Source organism: Muscardinus avellanarius (genome assembly GCF_963383645.1).
Source record: "Muscardinus avellanarius genome assembly, chromosome: 1".
In the NCBI taxonomy this organism is placed as follows: Eukaryota; Metazoa; Chordata; class Mammalia; order Rodentia; family Gliridae; genus Muscardinus; species Muscardinus avellanarius.
Window position 1 is genome coordinate 4008495 of NC_137786.1, and position 27699 is coordinate 4036193.

At 44.4% G+C, this 27699-nt stretch overlaps 1 protein-coding gene across 1 annotated transcript in view; it reads left to right on the forward strand.

Annotated features, from left to right (window-relative positions):
- ICE1 (interactor of little elongation complex ELL subunit 1) overlaps positions 1–26705 on the forward strand; it is a gene marked incomplete at both ends in the record, with an annotated part of 56640 nt that extends 29935 nt beyond the window's left edge. Inside the window, 8 exons of the mRNA XM_080697908.1 lie at positions 736–1145; positions 3109–7971; positions 9600–9768; positions 14252–14412; positions 17827–18017; positions 19755–19861; positions 24316–24414; positions 26524–26705. Coding sequence (XP_080554034.1) covers positions 736–1145; positions 3109–7971; positions 9600–9768; positions 14252–14412; positions 17827–18017; positions 19755–19861; positions 24316–24414; positions 26524–26705 — 6182 coding nt within the window. The remainder of the gene's footprint in view (positions 1–735; positions 1146–3108; positions 7972–9599; positions 9769–14251; positions 14413–17826; positions 18018–19754; positions 19862–24315; positions 24415–26523) is intronic.
- Positions 26706–27699: the final 994 nt, after the last annotated feature.

A 27699-nucleotide genomic window follows, 5' to 3' on the forward strand; every position in this document is an offset into this window, starting at 1 on the left:
TTAGGTATTGTTTAGAGAGCTCAAGTCTTGGTCAGGGCGAGCTACTCCAGAGCAATTCCCAGCCCTTCAGACTTTATCCTGTTCTGAGTACTTTACTTAGTGGCATCCCAAGGTATTTCAGTCTCAACTTGTATTTTTCCTCCCCAACCCTATAATCAACCATTTCTCCTAGAAGCTCTGGATCCTCTATAAAACAATTTTGTGGCTTTCAAATATAATAAGCAGTGATTTGTAATAATTACTTGGGATCCCTGTGTTTTACTAATAAATGGTACCAACTGAAGTTTGCAAAAATCAAAGTCTCCAGCTTTTCTTCCACAATATTATATGAAGTATTCATGTGAACTATTCAGGTCTCATTGTGCCATGCTACAGAAACGGTCAGAGAGAAAAGAGTGGCCCTCTCAGCCTGTATGTACAGACCTGTCTGCCAAATCCTGCTGGCTGGAGGGCAGGCTTCACTGAGGGCACGAAAGGGTTAGTTAGCGAGGCCGCTCCTGCCCTGCCCTGGTGCTTCCAGCCGCTCCTCCCTCTGTGGGTGGGGGAGTCCTCTCAGCCATTCATCCATCTTCTCAGCTTACTTTCCTTAGGGCAATGTTTGTGAATTGAATGCTTGCCTTTTATAAAGCGATTCTACCTATTTAATAGTGAAAGCATTTTGAAATGTTAGAGTAAGGTATTTTTGAAGTTTTCTTGACGTTGTAAGTATTCGATGAAATCTGTCCCCTGTGCCAGAAAAACCTGCCAAAGAAGATGCCAGATGCAGAGCATTTGGGGAAGAAGCCGCGCCGCCTCCAGCACAGGGAAGTCCTGCGCTCGGGAGTCCGGATGTGCAGGCGCGCCTCGCGGAGCTGTCCGTGGAGATGGAGGGCGGCTTCGCTTCGCCGCGGAGTGTGGAGAATGAGAGACGCGGTGGGGCGCAGCGCGGCATCGGTGGTGTTTCCGAGCAGGCTGGGCCTCCCCAGGCGTCCACGCACGGTGCTGGGGACACTGACAGCCCTGCTAGCCACAGGCGTCTGGTGGACACGGATCTTCAAGCTGCAATTGACTTCTTCAAGCTCCCTCCTCCTCTTCTGTCTCCCGTGCCCTCACCGCCGCCGATGCCATCCCCACGCCTAGGCTCCTTACCCTCCTCGCTGGCACCGGTGAGTTGGAGCTTGCTATGAGTTGCTGTCCTAATATGGCTGTGATACTAAAAATGTATTTAGACCAACTGTGGCATGACTTCACTGTGCAGGAGAAAACCGAGTTCTTAGTGCTTACTTCCATTTGCTACTGCCTGGCACATGGTAGATATGAAATGCATAAAATACACATGTGTGGGTGTTGAGTAACCAAGGTCCCCACATTCGCCTGAATTCACCGTCTTTTTAGCATTTGCAGGATTCTTTGTGGTGGCTTCTTAGGACAGTCAGTCTTGATGAAATATATCTGCATACCTTTTGGCTGAAGGAGCAGGCAGGTTTCTTGGTTTCTTGCTCCCTTCAGGAACTGTTGGGCTTGCCTGTCATATACCAGACATGGCCAGGCAGCAAAGCAGCAGCACCACATCTCTGCGTGGGGGTGGACCAGCAGTTGGGAGCTGCCCTGCTGGATTGGAGGCCCGCAGTAGGAAGGTGCTCTGCCTGAATGGCTGAGGGCTTTAAAAGACAAGGTCTCACATTGAGCTTTCTAGAGTGAGCCAGGCCGTGCAGGCATTGTGGCCCACACCTATCATCCCTGCACTTGTGAGGCCAACACAGGAGGATCACAGATCAAGGCCAGCTCACTATACTTGGCAAAACTGTTTCAGAACAAAAAACCAAAAGGTGGGGGGACAGGTATAGCTCAGAGAAAGGCCTCTGGGTGCGGCCCCCAGGACCAACAACAACAACAAAAACTGAGTGAGACAGCACCGAGGAACATTTGCGCACATCAGGAAGGTCACAGGCGTCCTCTTAAGGAGCTTCCGGCTCTTCCTCAGGGCCTGGGAGTCTGTGGGAAGTCTAAGGGTATGGATGGTGGTTGGTTTTCACTTTCAGATTCTGTCCAGTCACAGTGTAAATGAGCAGATCCTAGGGGGTAGTCAGGAAATGGTCAAGACCATGGTCAGGGCCACGGCTCAGCACACAGTTGATGTCAAGTTGTAGCATTGGGCTAGAGAGTAGGACTGGTTGGAAGTGTTAGGAGGTCAGTGGGCAGCACTTGGTAACATTTTTATGGAAATTGAGTAAGAATATTGAAAAACAGTTACCTTAAGAAGAGACTGCTTGGGTGGGAAAGGAACGTGTAAAACTGGAGCTATTAGATACTTGGGCATGGTGCTTGAGGGAGACAGTAGTGGACCTAGACACCTTGGACAGTGGTGTCTAGTGCAGTGGGCACCATGCAGGAAAAGCATGTGGAGGGAGGCAGTGGACACCCTGCGTCTTGGAGACTCAACAGGCAAGGGACAGTCAAGGAGAGGAGAGTGGAGACCAGGAGCTGTGGCCTGAGGGGAAGCCGAGACGGCGGTGGTCTACGTTTCAGAGAGGACAGACTAAACACTGGGCCAAGTCTGTGTCAGTACAGTGAGTCTCAGGCCACTTTGTGCAGAGAGGCTAGGAGTCTAACGTTGCCACACTTGGGGAATATCTAGTTGGGGTTGTGGAAGATTTCTGGAGTGGAGGTGAGTCCTGCCCAGCCTGAGCACACCTGGAACACTCAGGCTGGGCACACTGGGAGGAGCTCGCCAGGAGGCAGTGCCCCCTCGAGGGCTCCAGCAGCGGGTGTCGGGCAGGCCTCTGGTGTGGGGAAGTGAGAGTTCCCAGGGTAAGGGAAGATAGGAAGCCCTGGCCCTGATGAGATGGCTTAGGAGGGTCTTTGTTATCGGGGAGCAGTGGACGTCGGGTTGGAGTTTCTGGGAAGGGCTGAGCTTTTATGGAATGAGTGGAGAATCAACATGCCAGAGGCTGAAACTCTGCCCACTCGGTGATCCCAGAGCCTACACTACCCTTCCCAGGGGTGATGTTAGCAGTTCTTAGGAAGCATACGCTTTTCTAAAAAAGCATTTGATTGATATTGGTAGTTATGTTTAGTCTGTCAAATGAAATGAGGGTTTAGTATCATTCTTACTGTATTGTTTTTAAGGAAACCTACTTTGGAGAATATACAGATTCCAGTGATAATGACTCTACCCAACTTCAGAATTCTGAGCCTATTTCAGAAGATGATACAACTGAATCACAAAATTACTTTGGCCCATTCATAAAAAGTAAAGGGAGTGGTACATGGAAGGAAAACCCAAAATCATATGAACCTGTCCAGGCTCTAAATAAATTAGCAGTAAACAAAGTGACAGCTGTTGGATATGAGACTGTGACAGCAGCCCTGAGGGAACCTTCACCCACATCCTCCTCATCACAGGAAGAACACTGGACAGCGTCATCTGAATTTGTGTCTGGTAGAAAAAGAGACTTTGTAGATGAAGCAGAAGGCCAGGTGGGGGTCAGGGAAGTAGAGAGGTCCGTGCGCGCTGAGCAGACACTTGATAAGCACAGCAAGAGCCTGTGGGTGCAGAACCTGACGGGAAGCCTCGCACAAGAGAAGGATGTGGCCTCTGGGGGGTCAGAGCCGTGTTACTCTCTCCTTGGCAAGAGGTCATCAGCACAACTCACTGAATCTGAAGGGAAAACCTTGTCATCCAAAATGACAGGAGCACCCACGTCAGGGTTCACCCCATGGACACTTACTGATAAAATCACTCCTAGATCAGACTGTATGACGATTTCTGGCCATTTTCAGAGAGTATCTAGAGAAGTGTCAGAGGAAAGACAAGAGACACAAGGGCCTGCTTTACGAGAATCTCCTGGCCCAGAGGGGGATCCCACTGGAGATGTGATGGGTGTGGCCGGGCTCAGTGCTGAAGCCAGCTTTTCTTCCTCTTCTACCTCGGTACCAGTGTCTGTGTGCAGTGATGTCCAGTCTTCACAGTTAGACCATGTTAATGATACAGATATTCCAACTGGAGTAACCCCTGCTGAACTACATCATTCAGTACAGACATCACAGACTAAACCTTTAGACGCGTCACTTCTGCCGTCTGAGCCACCAAAGACTTCTACACGAGAAAATGACCACGGGAATAGCTTGCGTGCTTTGAGCCCTGAGTCGCGAGCATTTGATTTTAATGAACAGAAGAGCAGAGAGATAGAACGTACAGAACCTGTAAAAGGTAAGACCAAAATATATTCACTTCCTCAGTCCATATTTTGGAAAGCAACAAAAGATGGACAGTGTGAAAGTCAAGATTCAAGAATGGATGTCACGCTACAAAAGTCGGATTTGACTTCATTAGTGGATTGTCCAGCTGGCTTCAAGAGTGGCTCTGGTTTTGTTAAAAGCACGTCATGGCACCATAGTGATTTTTTAAAGAGAGGTGATGAAGAAAGCCTAAGAGCTACCTCAGAACATGAACAAAAGACTAACCATCAGTTAGAAAAGGTAGCAGCACTAGCATTACAGAATAGAGGGTCAGCAGCCATCGCCGAACCTCCCAGAGAAAGTAACAATTCTGTGGGATTCACAACTGCTCCCTCCCTGCCGTCTAATCAGGTGTCAGTTATCACGAAGCAAGCAAGACCTGAAAGGGGCCCGAGTGCTCCCTTCCAACACATGAGACTACCTGCGAACGAGCCGGCCTCGTCCACAGAGAATCGGGCTGCCGCTAATGGCATGACCTCCGTAGCACAGTGTAGAAAAGGGGATGCAGCCACACCACACCTCAAGGCAGCAGCTGCTGTGCAAAGCTCTTCTCCAGAACCGTCTGCCTCCTGGAGAAAGCCAGACTGTGATTCTCCAAGTGGTTCTTTACTGACAGGAAATGTTGATTGTTCCACAGATGATAAGGTATCCTCAGAAGACATCCTCACTGAAAGCCAAGCCGTGGTAAGGGAAGACGCAGTGCCAGGGGAGGTGCCAAATCCCAGGCAGTCACCTCCCACCTCGGAATCTGACGCCAGGGGCGTGGACAACAGTGAGCTGCTCCCAGTGGAAGCCACCGAGTCGGGAGGCTGTCCTGTTGCAGAAACACCCTATGCAGACACACCAAAGCCAGACACTGAGGCCCTGGTTGTTGCAAGTGCTCCTGCTAGCACACCCCAGGATGCTCCTGAGCACTCGCAGTTGGCATCCAGAACGCTCAGTGGTCCCTCGTCTGAGTGCCCTAGCACCACAGGCGCCGCTGCTTCAGCGCTTTGTGCAGAAGACAAGGGAACACAGCCCGCCGCCCCCGGGAGTCCTCCTGCCGCTTCATACTGCTATAGAGGCATTCAGGAGAGAGGGGAGGAGGACACCGAGGTGGAGGGCAGCGAGGCCCTTAGCTGCAGTGAGGGTGAGCCTGAGGCCGAGTCAGGGACATGCAGCGGGCAGCAGGGTGTGGCCAGCGATGCAGGGAGAGACAGGGAGAGGGGCCCTGGGGCAGCCGAGATGAAACCTAACGTAGAGGTGGCTTATTTGACCTCAGCGCTTCAAGATTTTAACATAAGTGGTTTTTCTGACACGGACAGACTTTCTACATCGGAAGTTGTTACGTTTCTTGAAAGTTGTCAGTTAAAGGATGTTAGTTCAGGGGATTCAGTTTCAGAATGTTCTAGCAAAGGAACCCTAAATAAAGAAATGAACAAAAAGATAAAGCAACATGGACTCTCTGGAGAGAAATGCACGGAGCAGCCCTGTGAAGAAGGGACACTGGAAACCTCCGAAGAGTGGACCGAATCTGAGGACGACGATGGTTCTTTACAAAGCACAGGTCAGCCTACACAGTCTTCTTTGCAGACACTGTCCGAGGCCCTCACCAAGATTGGGCAAGAACTTCAGACAAGCTACGAGAACTGTAATGGCAACAGTACTGGTGACTCATTGCTCCTGAATATACATAGCAGCCTGACAGCTGAGGAAGTGAAAGGCGAGGCTCCACCTCTGGCAGCGCCCAGCCCCACACTCCACAGCCCAGGGCTCCCGCCGCACGCCGCCGAGGACGGTGCACGGGGCTCCCCTGCCAGTGAGGACCCTCCTCCTGAAGACGCTCCGAGCAGGCCCGAGGATAAGCCAGCTGCAGCAGAGCGTGCTGAAGGTGGGGAGTCGGGCCTGGCAGGGCCTGGGGAGCCAGCAGGGCTGTGCTCTGACCCCACGGCGCAGCTCAGGATGGAGCCCTCTTCTAGTGAGGCTGAGGCAACCTTTCATTGTCAGATATCTACAGTGACCTCAGAAGTCATAAATGTACTGCTAGATAAGGACCAGAATCTAGTCATCGAAAAGGGGGAAGACTGGACAATCATCAGTGGTGTGTCTGTCTGTCCAGATGTGGACCAAGTCACACCGTGTGATACTCCTGGGGACATCCCTGCTTCTCAGGGCCAGGGAGGGTTGGAAGCCGGTTTTGTTTCAGTGACTTCTGTGGAGAAGTCTCCTGAGGCCAGTCACACTGACCCTCCTTTTCAGGAACCTCTGTGTGGCAGTGAGCTTTCAGGTGCCCAAGAGGACTCAGGCACCCAAGAGGATGTGGCAAGCAGTGGTCAGAACACCAATTTTGATAAAAGTCGTTTGCGGAATAGACCTGTTAAGCCTAGTATATGGATTAGTTCTCAAATTTATGATCAGACTTTTGAGACTCAGAATGCTGTATCTGATCACACATATTACAACACAAAATTAGAGCCATCTGGCAAAATTAAGAGTCGCTCAAAGATTTCAAACAAAGATCAATCGAACAAACCAGGGAGGACAGTGGCCTCTGGCAGAGGTGAAACTCAGCAGAGTGAGGCACCACTGTCCTTTTCAGGAGAGAAAGGCAATACAAAGTCTCACCGAAGTCAAGCTCAGCCTGTCCTGGCAAATGCTGATACATCCACCCCAACAGATGGCTCCACCGACACCCTGAGCAGGATCCGGCAGGAGGTGGGGCCCCCTCTGCCGCCGCTGCTCGCCCCCCTGGTAGCCACTCCTCCCAGGACTTCACAGCCACTTTCTCCTCTGGTATCGAGTTCCAGTCCTCCCTCACCAGTGTCTCCCGCCAGACAGGCTTCTCCTTTCGAAACTCCAAGGCCCCCTGTGCTGTCTCCATGGCCAGAAGACCTCCAGCAGGCCTCTCCATCTCCATCCCCTGCAACTGCCAGCGGGAGAATCATGTCCTCACCTTTGCAGTTCTGTGCAGCCACACCAAAGCACGCTCTTCCCGTACCAGGACGCCTCCCACCCGGCGCCCCCAGCCACACTGCTGGGGGCGGGCCCCAGGAGAATTCCGTTAGAATCCTGGACTCCATGTACCCAGAGCTGTCTGCCAGGGCCCGGACCCTCAGCATCCTCAAGGGGAATCTCCAGCTGCCACGAGGGTCCTCGGCTGATGGGCAGGCCTTGCCAGGGCCTGTCAGTGCCCCCATCGGGTTCAAAGCGATCACCTCCAAGTCCACTGCTTTTGTCAAAACCGGAGGCGCCTCTGGTGCTGACAGCAGTCAGGAGAGGTCTCGAGACTTGGGGGACTCAAGTGGAAAGAGAACCTTGTCAGCATCTACCCTGAGGAGTGCTAAAAGATTGCGCCTGGACAGTGAGTCCCCAGAACCAGGAACCCAGGAGGCTGCTGCAGAGGGAGCTTCTCCCGGGCACCTCCCGGGGAGCCCCCCGCAGGCGGGCACCACCAGGACAGAAGAGGAGAGAAGCACTGTTCCCACCAGCAGTGCCCTTCCCCAGCCCCCTGCCAGCCCCAAGGGAGCCATCTCAGCCCACGATAGAGCCATGGCCCACGAGAAAGCCATGGCCCATGAGAGAGCCATGGCCCACGAGAAAGCCATGGCCCACGACAGAGCCATAGCCCACGCTCTGAACAAGATCGCCGAGTCTTCTTTTGACCTCCTGCCTGTCATCCGAAGTCACGTGTACGTGGGAAATATCTCCAAAAAACCTGTTATGAGAGATCAAGAGAAAGAAGTGGTTTATGAGTTTTGCACAACTAAAAAGGTATGTGGCCATTTTCCTCTGAGTGCATTAGGCCGTTAGAAAATGTGTCAGTAAGCCGGGCGTGGTGGCGCACGCTTGTAATCCCCGCGCTTGGGAAGCAGAGTCAGGAGGATCGCGCAGGTTCGAAGCCAGCCACACGTGCTGGTTTAGGAGACCCTGTTTCCAAATAAAAATGTGAGAATAGGTCTGGGAGTGTAGCCCACAGGTAAAAGGGCTTCCAGGAACCCCAATACCACCCAAAAAAAAAAAAAAAAAGAAAAGAAAATGTGTCAGTAATGGCCATGAGTGGAGAATTTTATTTTGAAAGTTGAGAATTATTCATATAAACATTAAGACACACGCTTACTTCCAGCCAGCATTCTATAAACTTGAAATGTGAGGAGATACTAGAGGTTTGATTATTTGTATTCATTAAGTAACTTAAAATTTTAAAGAAGTCTGTCAGGACTAAAAGTGCATTTTTTCCACTTCACCCAGGCATGTTTCAGTGCTTAGGGTAATTTCAGTCCCCTCAGGTTACTGTCACATAACAGATCCTTGCTCTCCCTTGAGTAGCCGTGTAAACACTTGGAGAGGTTTGTGGAGTTTCACAGACTGTCCAGTGATGAACATCACAAATGGGGTAAACAAACGCTTAGTTTGTTAGGACTCTGCTGGCATGGTCGTTTTTTGTCTTTTCTCTCTCCTTCCTTCCTTCTTTTTTTTTTTTTTTTTTTTTTTTTTTTTTTTTTGTGGTACTGGGAATGGAACCCAGGGGTCTTTTACCTCTGAGCTACACTCCAGACCTATTGCATATTTTATTTGGAAACAGGGTCTCACTAAGTTGCCTACAACCTCACTGAGCTGCCGAGGCTGGCATTGAACCTGGAGTCATCCTGTCTCAGCCTCCCAAGTACTGGGATTACAAGTATGCGCTAGAACACCTACCTCAGGTTTTTTATTTTCTAACTATCTCAACAGTATCTTAATGTGAATGATTTCCAGTGCTCACTGGTTCATTCTTTAGAGGTGTGTGCATCCTAGGAATCCTTATGGCATAACTATTTTATTTTTGATTACTTACTTTCAAAAAGTATAAAGAGAAGACTACAAGTGTACTTGAAGGGTATTTTATTCCCCCCAACCCCCAGGGAAGAAGTATATCATATTGTCATTGTTCCTATTCCTGTGCAGGAAAAATGTCACCCATTATCTTAAAACCTAAACAGAGTAAATGAGGGAAAGAAAACAAGAATTGGAATAGAATTAGATGAGGCTTAACATAAACACAGACACACACATACACATACACACATGTGCATACACAGATTATTGTTTTGGTAAATACCAGGAAATTATGATTTATTTGAATGTTGGTAGTGGCAGTAGAAAACCAGGTATTCAGACTTGCCATCTGACATCTGTAATGTTACCAAAACAAGAAGCAAGTAAGTACAGGGATTTCTGATCCCCTCCCCACCGCTTGTCGCTAGGGAAGTTATTACCATTTGTTACTGTAGTCTAGCTTCTTTGCAAGTTTTTGTTTTTCGAATATATGCCAAATTGAGTTACCTGTGGCTGTTTTAGGTAGGCTAAAAATAAGTACAAGTGTACATTGCCTTTTAATTTTTTCTTTGATTCTAATCTAGCAATTCGCAGAGTGCTTGCTTCACTCTATTCTCTCAGAACTAAAAATTCAGAAGATGTCTGAGGACTACAATTATATTCATGCCCTATGCAGAGTATACGTGGGTATATGTCGGCAGCTTGGAAACTTGGAACGAGCTCGCTTGTTTTGCTACAGCCTACTTAAGGAAGGTATGTTTCAAGTGATACATGTTTGTATTGAAAAGATTCTAGTGATTTTTAACCTCATCCTTAGATCTGTGTCTTTCACTTGATTGTTATCAGAGCTTATGATTTGTGCATATAGCAGAGGGTATACAGAGCTTTAATCATATCTGACCAGGCCTGGTTTTCAGTAGGAAATGTAATTAAAACTTATGTCCATGCATAGCATTCCTACTTGTATATAGTGTCTGTCTTTCTTGCGTTACTGCTTTAGAATCAGATAGTTGACATAACATGTAAGAGCATTGAGAATGACAAGCCAAGCCGGGCGTGGGGGTGCACGCTTGTAATCCCCGCGCTTGGGAGGCAGAGACAGGAGGATCACGCAGGTTCCAAGCCAGGCGTGCTCTGGCTTAGAAGACCCTGTTTCCAAATAAAAATATAAAAATAGGTCTGGGAGTGTAGCCCGGAGGTAGAAGGGCTTCCAGGAACCCCAGTACCACCCCCCCAAAAAAATAATAAAAATAAAATAGAATGGCAAGCCATACTATTGTGCCATTAGCTGGAAAGGGCAACGATCTTAACTCAGCTTATGAATTGAAGGCAGAGTCCTAAGCTCATGAGAAGAGAGGTGTGTCACAGAGCTGAAGAGGAAAGATGCCTGACTTGTTTATGATGATCCTTTTTCTTTACTATATTTCTTCAGTCTCTATTAAGGCATCATATTAGGGGTCATTCTTCACTGTTTCAAGTCACCAGTATTTTTAAATTGGGAAGTGAAATATAATGCAGCTGTATTATATCAGAAGGTCCACTCGGGTGTTGCCAGGCTACTTCTGTATTTACTCCTTGAGTCACTCTTTTCAACAGACCTTACAGGGTGCTTGCTAAGAGCTAGCTTAATGGTGACCAAAATCGATGCACATGTGACTGTCCGGTGGGACTGAAAGGCTGTGGCCACGTTCCAGGAGCACACATTGGTCTAAATGGTGATGGGTGGCCAAGGAGGGATGTTGGCTCAGCCAGATTCACGAGGTCTCACAACACACTGGTTCTCACTGCAGTCGTCGTTCTTAGGTTTCTCTTTCTGCGTCCCTTGGCTCCCTAGGGCCCATGCAACGTCCTCACGGATCCCCTTACTTAGGTATTTGGTCTCATTTCCTCTCCTCTAATTGTCTTCGTGCACTTAGCTCCTTATCATATCATGAATCCTATCGGTTCCTTTTTTCTTCTCTCTTCCAGTACATTGTATATTCTGAAAGGACAGACTTTGGTTTGTGTCCTTTCAACTCTTTTTCTTACCCCGGAACAGTGCATTGTTGGCAGTCATTAACCATTTGTTAAATGACTAAGTCATGCTTTGGAAGGTGGATTTTGTAGTCTGGGGCATCAGGGGACTTTTTCATGTCATTGTGACTTCTGGAGTTGAGGTGTGAAGGTACACAGTAAGTATGTAATCAAGAGTGAGGAGGAGAATCCCAGGCCAAGGGAAGATGTGCAGAAATCCTGCAGTGGGAAGAGGCATCACCGTATATAGACATGGACTTAAAAAATAACAGACCAGAACAGTGCATTGAGTGTGTACTCTGAGATCCCATTTTAGCGTACACATGATAATGATAAAGTAGAGCAGAGAAAATTAACACGGTGATTCAGCACAAACAGGGTAAAAATCTTCACATTGACTGGTATAAGCATACTGGAAACACTTAAACATTTTATTTATTTATTTATTTATTTATTTATTTATATTTTTGGTGGTACTGGGGTTCCTGGAAACCCTTCTACCTCTTGGCTACACTCCCAGACACCTACTTTTTATATTTTTATTTGGAAACAGAGTCTCTTAAGCCAGCAAGGCTGGCTTCGAACCTGTGTGATCCTCCTGTCTCCACCTCCCAAGCACAGGGATTACAAGCATGCACCATCATGCCAGGCAAACATTTTTTTTATAAAATTAACACATTCCTTTATTTTATGACCCAGACATTCTCCTCCTAGGTACATATCCAACAGAAATAGAGAAATATCCTTATAGACTCTAGTTCATAGATATTTATAACATCTTTATTAATAACATCCCATAATTGGAAAAGAAGTTCAGTCAGAAAGAGAATGAAAAGTTGTGATCTACCAAACAGTGGAGGACTACTTGGTCATTACAGAGCAGTGGACTGATCCATGCAGCAACGTGGATGAGTCTCAGCCAGACAGAGGAGAGTCCAGGCCACACCAGTCCGTAGGAAAGCTGCGTTGACAGGGAGCAGGTCAGGGATCTCTAGGCCTGGGGTGAGGTCCTCATTTTAACAGGTGAAAGGAAGAGAAGGTTTGGGAGGTTGGCAATTGACTGTAGTGCTGGTGTTTACATAGATGTATTTATTTGTTAAAATACAGGAAATTACGTGATTAAAATTGCATGTTTTATACATAAACTATAAGTTAATTAAAAAAGAAAAAAGCCAGAATGTAGGATGCCGCAGACTGCTCAATCGGAATGGCCGTGAGTCCACTTGGGATCGATATATCTCAGAAAAGATGTGCAAGGATTCAGGTGCTGTTCTGCAGCCGCTTATCTGCAGCGATTCTTTCCCCTCTATGAAATAAATTTCTTTAAGTTCCTATTTACGGCACTTCGGGAAAGAATCTGACATGGATAAAAGCTTCTTGAGCTATTGACACTTTATTACAAGAACCCAGAAAATTTATACCCTTCACCAGTGAGGTTAATAGTAAAAAAAAAAAAGGGCGGGGGAGTGCAATCACTGCAAAATAATAGTGAATAACATGTAAACAAAGGTAAAAAAAAAAAAAAAAACTAGTCAAGAGATTAGCTCCGGATCTTTTCCCGGATCTTGCAGACAGGGGTCCCAAAGGGCAAATTCCAGAAGACACAGCACGCCCAGGGCTTGGAGGCCTCTCATGGAGTCTTCTTTAACTTTTTTGGAACTTTCCATCTTTAGGGCTCAGTCCATATGGCAGGCATGGGGAGAAGTGGCGATCCAGGTTGATGTGATGGAGTTCTCCCAGGTGTCGTCCACCTTGCCTTCTAAAATCTGAAAGCTTAAGCAAACTCACAACACAGTTTGGCAGATAAACACCAAAAAATACCATGAAATTTTTAGATTTAGTTGTCAGATGTACTTCCTTAGCTGCAGAGCACTTTTCCTCAACCAATAGGCTTATTAGAAACCTATTCATCTTAGCCGGGCGTGGTGGTGCACGCTTGTAATCCCCGAGCTTGGGAGGCAGAGACAGGAGGATCGCGTAGGTTCGTAGCCAGCCATGCTGGTTTAAGAGACCCTGTTTCAAAAATATAAAATAGGTCTGGGAGTGTAGCCCGGAGGTAGAAGGGCTTCCAGGAACCCCAGTACCACCAAAAAAAAAAAAAAAAGAAAGAAACCTATTCATCTTATAAATAATCCATATTCCTATCCCAGACCCTTTGCAATATCCTTTTCTTAGCCACGTGGCACCTCCCTGTCTTGGGCAGGGCTCATAATGGGTGTAAAGGTCAAGAATCTTCCCAGCCTTCAGCTCCATTGTATTGGGCAGTATTAGTTGCTCATAAACTAGGTTGCTTTGATGTCACACCCAAAGTTTGTCTTCCTGTATCTAGGCAGGATCACAAAGAGAGGGATAAATAGAGGCACCAGGTTGCCTCCCCTTTAGGGCTTTTGTTGTAAGTTAGTGATTAGGATGAAGGTCAGAGATAGAGGGGAAATCTGCGTTTGTAATTACTGCCTGGAATGCTGCCACTGCATCTAAATTCTAACTAGATTTTATTACCATTTGAACAAAGCCGAGGACGTTTAGAGGCTTAGACAAATTACCAGAAAGTTTATTTTCCACGGACTCAGTTTCTCTCACAGTCCTGATCTTACACCACCAGATCAATTCGTGTGGAAAGTAAAAAAAAATCATTACCAAAAGAATAATAGTTATGAAAGAATATGTAAAAGTGGGGGAGTACTTTGGCCAGAGACAACACCCTCTCTTGGGGCTTTGCTCACGTTGAGAACCAGCCGATTAGCTGCATGGGAGGCCATCACACAGATGCTCAGAAAAAGCAGGTGGTCTCAGCAGTAGGAGAACATATTTGCAATTCAGGATTGTCATCCAGAATGTATTAGATTTAAAATCTCTGTGCGCTACATGTTTTCTCTGCATTTATAAATACATTAAGATATTCTGTGGTGATGTACCAGATGAGAGACTGAGGAAATTTGGAGAAAGGGCATTTTCTTTTTTTCATTTTGCAATTATTTTTTTTAAATATATATACAATGCTTAGTATATGCATACTGTGTTTAAAATGTAACTAAAGAAATATGCCAAAGTGGGAAAAATGTAGATTCTAAAAGAGCCAAGGACAGAGCCTCGTGAACTACGGTGTACAGCCCCTTCTGTTGCAGGTGTCTTGCAAGGCACCAGGCAAATCAGTACAATTTGTTTGTAGTTTTTAAAGTGCTTCATTTGATCAGACATAAAGGCTTACTGTGTTTTTTTCTAGATTTCCCAGAGTCTGAGAAACTGACTTTGTTCATTGCAAATATGTGGCATGATGTATTTCTCTCTCAGTCTGTGATTAATAAAGCAATGCAATTAGTCGCCAGGCAGCGTGCTAAAGGAGAGGTTCTGAACTGTTTGAGAGCGTTTCTCAATTGGGAAAAGGTGAGTTTATTTTATTATACAATTATTCTATCTTAGAATACCATACCTGTAGTCCTTACATAAATGTTATTTTTGACTGTATGTAGTTTTACATTAATTTTTAGGCATCTTTAGAGATGATATTCTTCATTTTAGATCCTTTAAAATATCATTCTAGCCTAAGACAGTCCGGGATGCATTGAAGGAGTGTGTTAATTTAATGGTTTTATAAATTAATTTATAACTGATGTGCTAGGGCAGGAAGATTGCAGGTTCAGAATCGACAATGCACAGTAACTTAGCAAGATCCTTTATTAAAACTAAAAAAAGAAAAAGGACTGAGGCTGTAGCTCAGAGGTAGAATGCCCCTGAGTTCAGTGCCCAGTACCAAAACAAACAAAAAATTATGACTGATGAAATCCAGACATATGTATATATGGACACAGGACTTGTGGGAGCTGTACATTATTTGATTGTATAGTAATTACTTAGGTGAAAACTTAGTTTCTTCCTGATAGGCTTTTTCTAAATCTAATATTTTGTGTTTTTCTTTCTTAGTAATGAGATCCGTATTTGTTTATTCTCACGTTACCTTTTATTATTTTTTCTTTAGTTGCTGGTGTGTTAAAGGAGTATATAGATTGGTGTTTTGTCATTCATATATTTTATCTACTGAGAATCCAGTTGATGTTAGTAAATTTTAAGAAAATATGTGCAAATATGTGATTTTATCTTTTCTCTTTTTGATGTACATGTATTACTTTATCTTTTAAAAAATTTCACGGCTTTTATGTAGGGTGAATTTTATACATTATTTTGCTTGTCCTTTTACGTACCTTTTGATATTAGTGTTCATTAGGTTTTCTTTTCTTTTTAATAAAGAGAAGGCAAGGGATACTAGTGGTCCTGAGTTAGGTAAGTATTAAAAAGCAAGTCAGTAATTACCTTTTCAGCAGTCTATCTAGAAAAACCAAAGAATATTTATGTAAGATACTGTTAGAAATTCCAGTGAGTCACTTCACTTGGCAGAGGAGACTCTCTGCTCTGCTGTGTAACTTGGTGGTAGGGGTTCCCTCACCTGCAAGAGGTCTTGGGTTCAGTCCCCACCACTGTGAAACACTCAGCAAACCTCCCACTCCCACCAGTGGGACACCCACAGCCACACGAGCGTCCCCTCCGCACGGAGTATCCCTTACCCAGGATGTTCCCAGAAATATTCCAGATTTCAGAGTGTTTGGATTTACTTACACAGACACATATTGAGCCTCCCAATCTGAAAATCTGCTCGAAACCCAACTTTGTGAGCGTCATGTGCTGGAATTTCGGATCCCGAGGTCAGTGGTGCTCAGCTTGCACTGCCTATGGGAATGATATTCCTGCCAGCCCGTCAGGGTGGTGCCCTCCAGGGATTTTTAGGGGAGTTGATAAATTCTTAAGGGCCTTAACCTCTCAGTTTTGAAGTTAAAGCTTTTAAATTCATAAATCATGTTGCACTTATTAATCAAATAGTTTTAACAAAAGTAACACTGTCTTTATTTGGCCATTGATTAACTTTATGTTAACTCATGTTTTAACACTTCAACATCTTCTAAATGATCAATTTTACTTTTAAACTTTAATAATTCACTTATCTTCAACTTTTAAAGTAATCATAAGCTTAAGATTTTCTGCAAAAACACTTCAAATTAGATCTTTAAATGTAATAAGCAAAGTCTCAAAGCACTTAAACAACATTTTTTGTGTGTGTGTGTGATAGTGGGAATGGAACCCAGGGGCATTCTACCTCCAAGCTACACCTCCAGCCCTATTTTTTATTCTTTATTATGAAACAGGGTCTCACCAATTTGCAAAGAGCCTCACTAAGTAGCTGAGGCTGGTTGCGAACCATGATCCTTCTGTCTCAGCCTCCCAAATGCTGGGATTACAAGTGTACACCACTGTGCCTGGCTCTTAAACAACTTTTTAATGTAAAAAGTAAAATTGAGAATGTAGAATGAGTTGTAATATTAAAACACTGCTTACATGCTTAACCATACTGTCATAAACATTTCTAAATAAAATCATAATTCTAATATGAAATGCCTTAAGCTGTTCCACCACTTAAACAGCAGTTCTGAGTGCTTTATATGGTATAAGTAGCACACAGGCAGATGATCACATATTTACAATTACTGTATTCTTAAATATATTCTTTATTATAATACAAAAGAATGTGATTTTCTCAGGTTGCAAAGCCCCAACTTTCCTAAGGAAAGAATATTTACCCTTTTAATGTGTTTTGGTTATCAGATTGCTTTGGACCACGGTTGGTTAACAGGTTATCTGAAAGAAAGCTTAATATACTTTCAGAATGCTTAATTCCAGGCTACAAATTAACATTTTTTTTTTTTTTTTTTTTTTGGTGGTACTGGGGTTCCTGGAAACCCTTCTACTTCTACTTCTGGGCTGCACTCCCAGACCCATTTTTATATTTTTATTTGGAAACAGGGTCTCTTAAGCCAGTGAGGCTGGCTTCGAACCTGCACGATCCTTCTGTCTCTGACTCCAAGCGCAGGGATTACAAGCATACGCCACTCGCCCAGCCAAATTAACATCTTAAGACCTTTAATGAAACAAATGTTTAAGTCCAAGCTTGAGAATATAAGTCTGTATTATACATGTACCATCTTACACTAGAGTGGAACTTGCAGGCAGTGTGGTGCAAACACTGAATGTACAGCTGCTTTGGAAGCGGGGTGGGCAGCTTCTTAGAAAGTTAAGTGTATTCTTAAGAAAGGGCCCAGCAGTTCCTCTCCTAGGTGGAGTGAAACTTCACTTACGAGAGGTGAAGTTCATATTCTACAAGGAAACTATACATGGATGCTCATAAAAATACAGTGCCCCAAAGCTGGCAGTAACCCAGATGTCTATCAACAGGTGACTAGAACAAATGATGACACATCCATGTAATGAATTACAGCCCAACAAAAAAAGTTCAAATTACTAATATGTGCAACAGTGCTGATAACTATTTTAAAAATGATACACAAATGTTAAGCTGGATGTTATCTAGTACAGTCTGACTCCGTTCTATAAATTTCTGGGAAAAGCTGGTTCCATTTTTGTATCCTGCTTGTGGTTTTTTCTCTGATGTATCAACGACCGTGCTATAATGATTTTATGATAAATATTATGACTCAGATAAACATAGTTTCTTATTCAAAATGCAGCTAGTTGAAAGCTTCATACCTGTGAAAGTAAAACACTTCTCCCTGTGTTGTAATGGATCTGTTAGCAGTCGTGGAAACTCATCTAGAGCCCTGTGTCATGAGTGTTTTTAATATTAAATGGTTATCCCTCTTGTATATATTATAGTCTTTGAGATTACTGACATAAGATGAACCATATTTGAGATTCTCGATTTTGTATTTTCATTAATTTATTTTCATTTGTTAGAGTGCTCCGGTAGATGTTGGCATCATGATTTCTAAGCTGCTTTTGACCATACAGCTATGTCCAAAAACAGAATTTCAGTCTAGTGAGAAATTTGGTGAAGACCTCAGTGATACTACTTGGGAATACATATTTGCCATTGATCTGCTCTGCTGCCATCAGAAATGGATCTGGACACATGATAACATCATCAGGTTAGCTATCTTGGTAGTGTAAAGATGGGCTGATTGTAAGAGAGTGTATTGAACACTGAATTGCGATTTGACCTTTACAAATGGCAACATTTTTATTTCAATGAAAGTTAATAAAGCCACCCTTAAAATGTGTCGTTCACATTTCTTTGCTTCCTTGCTATAGTACCTCTCACTGAAATGCCCCTCAGGAAGGGGCCTTTGGTTTCTTGGCATGTCCTCTGCCCTTAGAATAGTGCCCATACACAAGGAACACTCAGCAGATTAGTCAAAGGAAATTTATTATCATAATACACAAATGCTCCGGAAAAATTGGAAGGGATTTTACTCGGAGAGAAAGAAAGCCTGATGCTCAAGGCATATTCTGTCTCGTGAGTTAACTTTTCTCTCTGCATCTATAATTCTGGTGATAGCTGTACAGATCGTCTCTGAAGAAATGCAGAAAATTGTCTCTCACCCTTCTGTGGGCCTTGATTTTCTTGTGGAGCCTTAATTGAGATAGGTTGTTCAAGTGAGTTTATGATATGAAAAGACATTCACCAAGGGTTGCTAAACTGTGTCCTTCAAATAGTTAATATATTCTGTGAAATTACCTTGATTGGGGGACCATCTGTTGCTCATCCTCCCTTGAAACTGGGAAAGACTAGCCATCTAAATGTTAAACAGTAGAAATTAAATCATGGTCCATCTATAGAATGAAATTTAGTATATTAAAGTACATAGCCTAAAAATAGGTTTTTGTGTATTGACATGGAAAAATATTTCATAGTTACTAAATAAGAAAGTGACAGCCGTGTTTCTAGTCCCTTTCTCTGTGGTGATATGAATGTCCATGGGAACCTCCTCTCATCAACTCCAAGACCGGAGCTGGCACCCCACAAGAGTGTCGTGGCCAAAGTCCACTAGCGGTGAGAGTAGTGCAGGGTATCTGGACCTCTGCTTGAGTGACTCCGGCCCTTCCTCTTCCCTCCACACTCTGGGGTCTCGCCGCCATGTTTCCATATATAAGGATGTGTCTGAAGAAAAGCCAGTTAGAAGATCCCACATCTTCAAAACGAGTCACTCTTAGTCCCCAGCACTGTGTACCTGTGACAGTAAAACACTTCCCCATGAGTTGTTAGGGATCTGCTGCCAGTCACGGCTCATCTAGGCTTGAACGCGATGTGTGGGCCTCCCTGTGGAGAGTGCCTGCCTCCACCAACAGCCTGGGGTACCACAGCACAAGCATGGGCTGAGATACAGGTTAAAATGTTTTGACTGCTTGGCAAGAAATAAATGCCTTTTTGAAAAAGAATCCATATATTATATAGAGAAATTGACACTGCTTTCAGTATGTGGGAGTTTCCTTCATTCTTCGAAAGTGTGCTTCGATTGACCTTCGTTTCCTCAGGCTTAACTCCTTTCTTCTCACGACTTCATGTGTCAGAATTACCTGGTTACCTGTGTGGCTTTGGAACTCAGCGCTCCTTAGCACTTAGAGGGCCCAAGGGAGAGTCTAGATGCCACCGCTTCCCAGTTCTGTGAATCTGGGGAAACTATACAAGAGGGTATTGACAGCCCTCACAAGTGAATGTGGTCACAGATGCCCCGAGCAGTTGGACTAGGTGTGAGCTTCCTAAGTTAAAACGCTTCCTGGTCTTAACCCTCTTTGCCCATTGTCTACGAATCGTGTATTTAGTCAATTATTATTCAAGCAACAATGGACATACATTCTTTACCTTTTTTATTCTTTTTGTATAGTAAGGAGCTGTGGCCTGTAATGGATAAGTGGATAAAATACAGAAAAGGACACGCGAATATTGCATATACCCCTGATGTTATTATAGCATCCATACTGAGACTGATTGGTAAGTTGTATGTTTTATTGCTTTTTATCATTATTGATATCTTGATGGGAAAATGAGTATACACTATTATATGTTGGCTTTGAAATTTCATACTAACGACTGCTTTCATAGTGCTCAGGGCAGATACTTTTATGTTGTAAGTCCTTCTCCTTACTCATACTTTTTCTTAGAGTGTCGTAGCTATCTTTGCCAGAAACTAAGATTTTTCATGTTAGGACATTTGACACATAATTGAACTCTCTGATGTTTATTTTTTTTATTTTTTTTTAATTTATTTTGGTGGTACTGGGGTTCTTGGAAACCCTTCTACCTCCAGGCTGTACTCCCAGACCTGTTTTTATACTTTTTTTATTTGGAAACAGGGTCTCTTAAGCCAGCACGGCATGGCTTTGAACCTGCGCAATCCTCCTGTTTCCACCTCCCACGCGTGGGGATTACAAGCGTGCGCCACCACACCCGGCTGAACTCTTTGATGTTTAGATGTTAGCGTTTATACACATACACACCAGGGTAAATAAATTGCTGTAAGTTAGACTATAATCTCATTTGTTGTCTACAATCAACATATCGTCACCAAACCTGCCCCAGTTTCTTCATACTCACCCAGTGAGGATACCTTAAGAGAATTAGATTAAAACCACTGTTTAAAAATACTTTAATCAAGGCATTGCTCTTCCTTACTCTCAAGTCTGAGAGGACCTCAGTGGCCACTTGGCTATACTCTAGAGCCTGAATTCTATTTTTTCCACTTGGCTTCATCTCTGAAAAGCTGTTGTCTCCAAGCTCTGTAAAATTAGTATCAGCGAGTCTACTAATTATTAAAAGGCTCTTCTATCTTTGAACCGATTTCTCTATCTGCAGCAATTCCTTACCCACCTTCTCCCACATAGATTGAAGTCCCTCTGATTTAATAAGCTCTGTAAGTAGATTACAGTAGGAAATTGTTCCTGCTAATTTTGTTACCAGCAAATAAGCATTTTTTTTGGTGGGGTTCCTGGAATCCCTTCTACCTCTGGGCTACACTCCCAGACCTATTTTTATACTTTTTTTATTTGGAAACAGGGTCTCTTAAGCCAGCGCGGCTGGCTTCGAACCTGCACGATCCTCCTGTCTCCGCCTTCTAAGCGTGGGAGTTACAAGCGTGCGCCACCACGCCTGGCCAAATAAACACTTTTCTGTGTGAACTTTACACACACGTGAGCTCAGTCAATGTTTAAGTGGTTTCAGATAAACAGTTACAAGGTAATACTTAATTTCATTGGAAACAACCAAAAACTGCACTTGGAGTGACATTGTCTTACAAGAGAACGAGAGAATGGAGTAACTGCAGAAGTAGACAGGCACAGGAGTGGACCTCAATAAAATGTGCTCCATTTGCGCTCACCCGTTTTGCTGAGTTTCCCAGGTGTGACGCAGGAGAGAGCACACGAGGCCCTTGGCCACATATGGGCAGTCAGGTGAGATGCCTGTGTCCTGGGAGTCCTGGCCCCAGCGACAACTCTTACCAATCCAGAAAAAAGGAAAATATGGGCTAATTGACTCCAAATGGTGGGGTCTTTTTGAGAAATTTAGAAATTGGGAGAGATGTTTTAAATCTGTAAATATATCTCGACATATCTGTAAGAGACATATGTATGGCATATCTACAGAAAATTAATGGAATTGGCCAGAGAGTGACATTTTTGAAGCCACAACATAAAACACAATGCTGCCATTCCTGCAATGCTGGGGTTCTACATGTGTTGTTGGCTGTATTTCTGGTTCCTAGCCTCCTCGTGCTGCCGTGGAGGCAGCCTTTGCAGTTATTTCAGGAGGCCCACCATACTGCAGCTCTTCTTTTTGACGTGCCCACAGCCTCCTCTAATCCACTTGTAGCACTGGCCTTAGGAAATGTGGCTGGTGATCTAAATTGCCCGAGAAGCTAAGTAGCTGAGGCTGGTTGTGAACCTATGGTCCTCCTGCCTCAGCCTCCCAAGTACTAGCATTACCAGCATGTGCCACCGCGCCCAGCCAGCATTCTGCTCCCAACTCTGAAATTTGCTTTCTTCCTGTGTCTTTCTTAGGACAGGTGAGTGACCTGGACCTCGCAGCCTTCTGTGCTGCCCTTTTTTCTCATCTCTTTGACAGATCCATCTATTTTCTTTATTATGTCATCATATACTTGGACTTTTTCCACAAACATCCACCCAGACTCATGGTATTCTTTTACTTTACTTCTGGTAGCTCCATTAATTTAAGGTACTTATAAAATGCAATTTCATTAAGTACTGTTAAATGAAAGAAAGGGGGAGCCATTGCCACATGGAGATATGTTTATCTGGGAACACATGTGTCTTTAGTGGAGTGATTCCGTCCCTGATGTGTGTCCTGCTCCTGCTAGACTGTGGCGGAGGGCAGCTCTGGAGCTGCACTTAGCAGTTTGATCTCACTGCAAGGAGGTGTTTAGAAGTGGTAACAGCAACCTAAAACAAGTCTTTCAGCTTGCTCGAAAGGCTGCAGAGGAGCTACCTAGATATTAATTAGCTAGTAGATATCTGCTTAGCCTCTGTTACGTAGCACAGCGTTCAGGGTTCATGTATCAAGCACTAGGCCAGTTCCTGTAGGGAATTATAAAACACTGACAGTTGTTTAAGTACTAATATGTCTCGGTTTCTCCAGATTCAAAATAGAGATGAGGCAAATGTCCCAGATCTGTACATTAATCTATGGATGTTTGGAGTATTGAGAGAGACCTTGGGCATAGAAAAATGAGCAAACAATATAATATTGTCAGAAAACCACATCCAAAACATGTTCCAGGACCTTTTTTTTATATAAAGAAACTGTCCAAAGAAGGTGAAGGCCTTGCTTGCTGAAGGGAACAGGATTCCTCTCAAAGCAAACTCACACTAGAATAAAGGAAGGATCCAGATGCTTGGAAACTAGATAGATGCGATCATTCATCCTGTTGGCGTTTGGCCTTTGGTTGATTGTATTGCCCTGTGACCTGGATCAGTGGTTCTCAAACCTTCTGGTGTCAGGACCAACCCCTGTATACTGTTAATCAGTGTCAGGAACTCCAGAGAACTCGGTACCCTGTATTATCAGTATTTACAGTATTGGGACTTAAACAGAAATTTTAAAAATATATAGTCATTTAAATTTTTCATTTATAAGGTCATTGATATCAATGACATTTTAACAACTAACACTCACTCACTCTCTCTCTCTCTCTCTCTCTCTCTCTCTCTCTCTCTCTCATTTCCAAAACCAGCAAAAAGCTGTGTGAATGCCTCGCCTTGTTGCAGACCTCTTTACTATCTGGCTTAGTAGAAGATAGCTTCTCTCTCACTCTCTGCTCTGCATCTTACCTCTTCCAGTGTGTTTTGGTTGATTATAAAGTAAATCTTTTCATCGATTTGATTCATAAAAGGACAGTATGTAATTCTAGAATTCTAGATATTCCTCTGATGGCACAAAAAAATTCAACATGAACTAATTTGTATTTTATTTTTTTGAGATGGGATCTTGCCTTGTGGCTTGCACATGCCAAAGTAGTAATTTTTTAAAGGTTAGTTCTGCAGTGTGGAATCTGAAACCTTAGCAAGCTTTTCATACTGTTTCAGTAAAGCACTGGTCTAACCTGCATAGTCAGGCCCATTTGCCCAGGTTGTAACCGCATTATTAACTTGGAAAATAATTGATTCATACACATCTTCCAATATTCAATAATACCAAAAAAAGAAAGAAAATGCCCACATTTAGTATTACTAGCCTTCTCACAGATAAGTGTGAAAATTGTCAAGATAAGAATGAAAACTGTCATGTTTGGGGCTGCTGGTAGAAGTTGTTCCAAAATTTTAATTTTGTTTAAAATCTCAAGTACTATCATTTGCCATTTGAACTTTCCTTGAAGTTAGAGCTCACTTTGTTCATTTTTGAAAGTGTGTTTGTTCCAAGTAGCCCATTTGTCATTCCTTTAGTGGAAGTGAGGCCCAGCTTGAGTCCACGGGGTCTGTCACCCAACTAGAGGGCGGCTGCTGGTGTCAGATGGCGATTGCCGAGGGCTTGGACCAAAAATGTTTTGCTTTGAAAGTGTGCTCTTTCATTTGATCCGTGAGCCAATGGGAGCTAGCCATTTCAGGTTTGACCTGCTGAAACCATTCTCTCTAGAATCTATCTGGTGTGGTGTCGCTTACCTGAAAAGGCAGCCCCTTCTATCTTGTCTGTGTGTAAATAAAGAAGAGATGCCTATCACCTTGATGACCTGGAAGAGACATACATGACTGTTCTTAGTCTTGATGCCTCACTGTTTAACCCATTTTCACTTAAGAGTTGGTCCCCATTTTAACTTTAGTTGCCAGTTCTTAGGCTTGGAATACATAATATCACACAAGAGAAAACACAGACTCGAAATTTATGTGAAAAGTGAGTGGACATTGTCCAAAGACTGTGCTTTGTTCTGCTTCCTCTAGGTCGCCTGGGCCAGTTGGGTTTGAAGGAAGGCTTTCCAACTGCTGTGAAAAATATCAGTTCGGTTATTGGTATGTTTATACAGCACGCCCAGGATGAAGGTAAAACTCACTTGTTAAAACTGCTGTATGTCATGGAGGTTTTGCTCACCTTTCACCTTCTTTGACTCTTTGCTCTGCTCGGTGCCTCTCTCCCTACTTGTCCACAGAACCCCAGCCGCATACCCTCAGCACTAACATTCGCGCATACGAGTGGCAGTGACTGTGCCTGCCCTGTGGAGCGGTGCTCCTCTGGGATGGGGTTTTCTTCCCTCCCGGCTGTGAGCCACGGTCTCGCCCTGGCTCTCCGCAAGGCCCCGCCAAGCCAAGCCGCGGCCCACTGAGGCAGCACACAGACAGGTGCTGCAGGGCAAGGCGCCACGCTGCTGGTGTGCTGAGCATGGCAGCGGAGAGGGCGGCAGAGTTGGAACTCAGCCTGCCGCAGCGGGGCTTCCCTCGCCACTTACATACTGTGTCACATGGAATTTATGTGTTGTTCTTTGTGGGGAAAACTTAAAGGATCCCTTAGGCGTGATGAATCCAGAATCCATTTTGAGTATTTTGCAATCAAGGAATAATGTAGTTAAGCAGCTTCTCGTCAGTACTGCGCAAAGTGACCTCTTAAATACGGCGTGCGCCCGCTATGTCCATAACGTGGCGGACTGTCTTCAGCTCCCGGTAGGCTTGATGTGCTAAGCCTGTGGAGAAGAGCCGGAGGCGCATTCTCCCTGGGTGCCTGCTAGGCCGGAAGGAGCTGCCGCAGTGACGCCAGGTTCCATAAGCGAGCGCCGTCTTCCACAGTCCGAGTGCGCACAGACACAAAGGGAGCCAGAGGGGCGGTGATCGCTTGTCTTGCCAGTCGGTGCAGACTTGCCCCGTGGCTGGGTGCACGTTACCTAGAAGCCCAGTGGTCCTCCTCTTGGGGAGGATGTCATAAACTGCATCCTCAGCCAGCCCCTGAGGTGGACCGCGCTGTCCATACACTAAAGCCCAGAGCAGAGCCTGGTGTGCCTGAGGTAAGGAGCCAGCGGGCCTTGTCAGCCACCTGGCCTGTCCGCCTGCGGAGCTGCACTCTGGGCTCGGCCCTGGCTGCTGCTTGACATGAGTCACTGTGCTCCTCTCGGGTTGCTGAGCCCTGGCCACGCTGTGTTGTGCTCTGCTTCTCTCGATGTCTATAGCCTGGCGGGGGGGTGGAGGGTCAGTTCAACCTACATTTTCAGCATTACTCTCTGAATGTGGGGGCGTTTGGTGGTTTCCTTTAAATACAGAATGAGCATCCCTAATCCATAATCCTCAGTACTACAAAATCTGAAAATTTGGAGGTACTTACAAAATAATACAGATGGAAATTTTTATACCAGGAAATTGTTTCATGCTCAAAATTATTAAAATATATTGTTATCAAATTACCTTTGGGCTGTGTATAAGTTGTATGTGGAGCGTAAATGAATTTTGTGTTAAGATCTAAATCTCATCCCCAAGATATCTCATTAAGCATATGTAAATATCGTAAAATAAAAAACTTGAAGCGTCTCTTGCCCCAAGCACTTCAGATAAGGGGCACTTAACATGCAGTACTAGTTTGCCCAGTTGGGTCATACAGTACTCATAGAATACTGAAATACATGTGAATTGTTGAAACTAAATTTGAGTAAATTAATCTTAAATATACTAACAGAATTATAATTGATATGTTATAATAAATAAACTGGCTAGAATCTGGTTGCACTGTGATCTGTGGAAGTGTTCATGAGGACAGTTTCATTTTGTCTCATTTTACTGTTTTTGTGCCCAAAGCCATTGGTGAACACGTGTTACAGATATTTAGTAGAGTCCTGTCTTTGGCAGGCATCATGGGATGTGCATCTTCTTAAAAACTCTCCATGGGAGCGTGATCTTTTCAGAGCTGCTCGGGACAGCCCCTCCCTCCCACCATAGACCGCGATCCTCAGGACACATCCAGTCCCAGCAGCCTTGAAAGCTGCGATCAGCTCTGTTTTCTTATTGTAGACAGGCCTTAAATGACTATTTTTACTGTGAGGTTTTTCTTTTACAATTAGTTGTCATTGCTGGCAGAAAGCATTATTTATCTGAATAGTACTCCCATAGATTACAGCATTAAAAATTGAGTAACAGATAATTGTCTTATGATTGATTGAAAAATTTTTTCAGATATACCATGGGGCATACAGTTAGCGGCTGTGTACGCTCTTTGTGACTTGAGTCCCAGCAATCCAGCGGAAATATCCAAGATCCTGGAAGCCTGGCGGAGAGAGACTTCCAACAGCATCCCGTCTGCAGTGGTCAGCTGCCTGAAGGAAGTCGGCTCCTTGAGTGCAGAGTTGCTCAGCTGAGCCAGCCAGGGTGACTGCTGGAGAAGTGCCTTGACACCTCTTGTTATCAGCAAACTAATCAGCTTTCAGTACCAACTGAGGGCCAGAGAGGAAAGACAGAGCTTAGAGTTGGTGGCAAGAGGCCCTCCTCAGTGTTTGGCAAGGAGACAGGAGAAGCAAGCAGCTGTGTAATTGTTTCTTCCCAAACCACGTACATTTCACTTACGGCCGTTGTGATCATGTGACATACGGATTGTATTATTGTGTCTTGGTCGAAAACAAAAACTTGAACCTAGCCCTTTTTTTGCTGCAAAAAGTGTCCTTTTAGTGGCTTTTGAAAGTTGGGTGGCATTTTACAGTGAACAATATAAAAACATGGTTTGATTCCTGAAGTGTTTTGGACTTTATACTCATGAATTGCTAGGAAGAAACAAATTGGCCAAACAATGAGACGAGTCTTCCCCTCCTTAGCTGGAAACGGGCTACAAAAGTTTTCCTGGAGATGTAGTACCTAACTGACCATAGTGCAACACTGAGAGCCCTTAGCAGAAACTCACTTGATGTATTTTATTTGAATCTCTAAAGTTCCTTAAAAATATTTAACTATATATCAGGAGGAGAACTGAGCAGTCGAAGCTGTGCCGCAGGTTCTGTCTGGGCCACGTGCGGGAGTGCTCCTGCGGCGCCCAGGCCGGCGGCTCTGCCGCGCCTGTGGACAGTGCTGTGATGTGTCTCACGTTAGAGGATGTTCCCCTTGCGGAATTTTAGTGTTTGTATATAGAAACTGGGTTTAATAACTCACCGTGATTCTGATTTGTCTTATATTCATCATTTCTTAAAACTCTTGTATGTGTTTTTATAATAAAAAAATAAAAGTAAGCCATGCACATTATTGGTCTGATTAGTAAAGCTTGGTCCTTGGTCTTCTCTAACAAAGATGAAGGGACTGTTGCTAATCACAGATGGGAAGAAGTGGCCCTTCCTTGGCGCCTCACTTCCTGGTGACATAACTTGC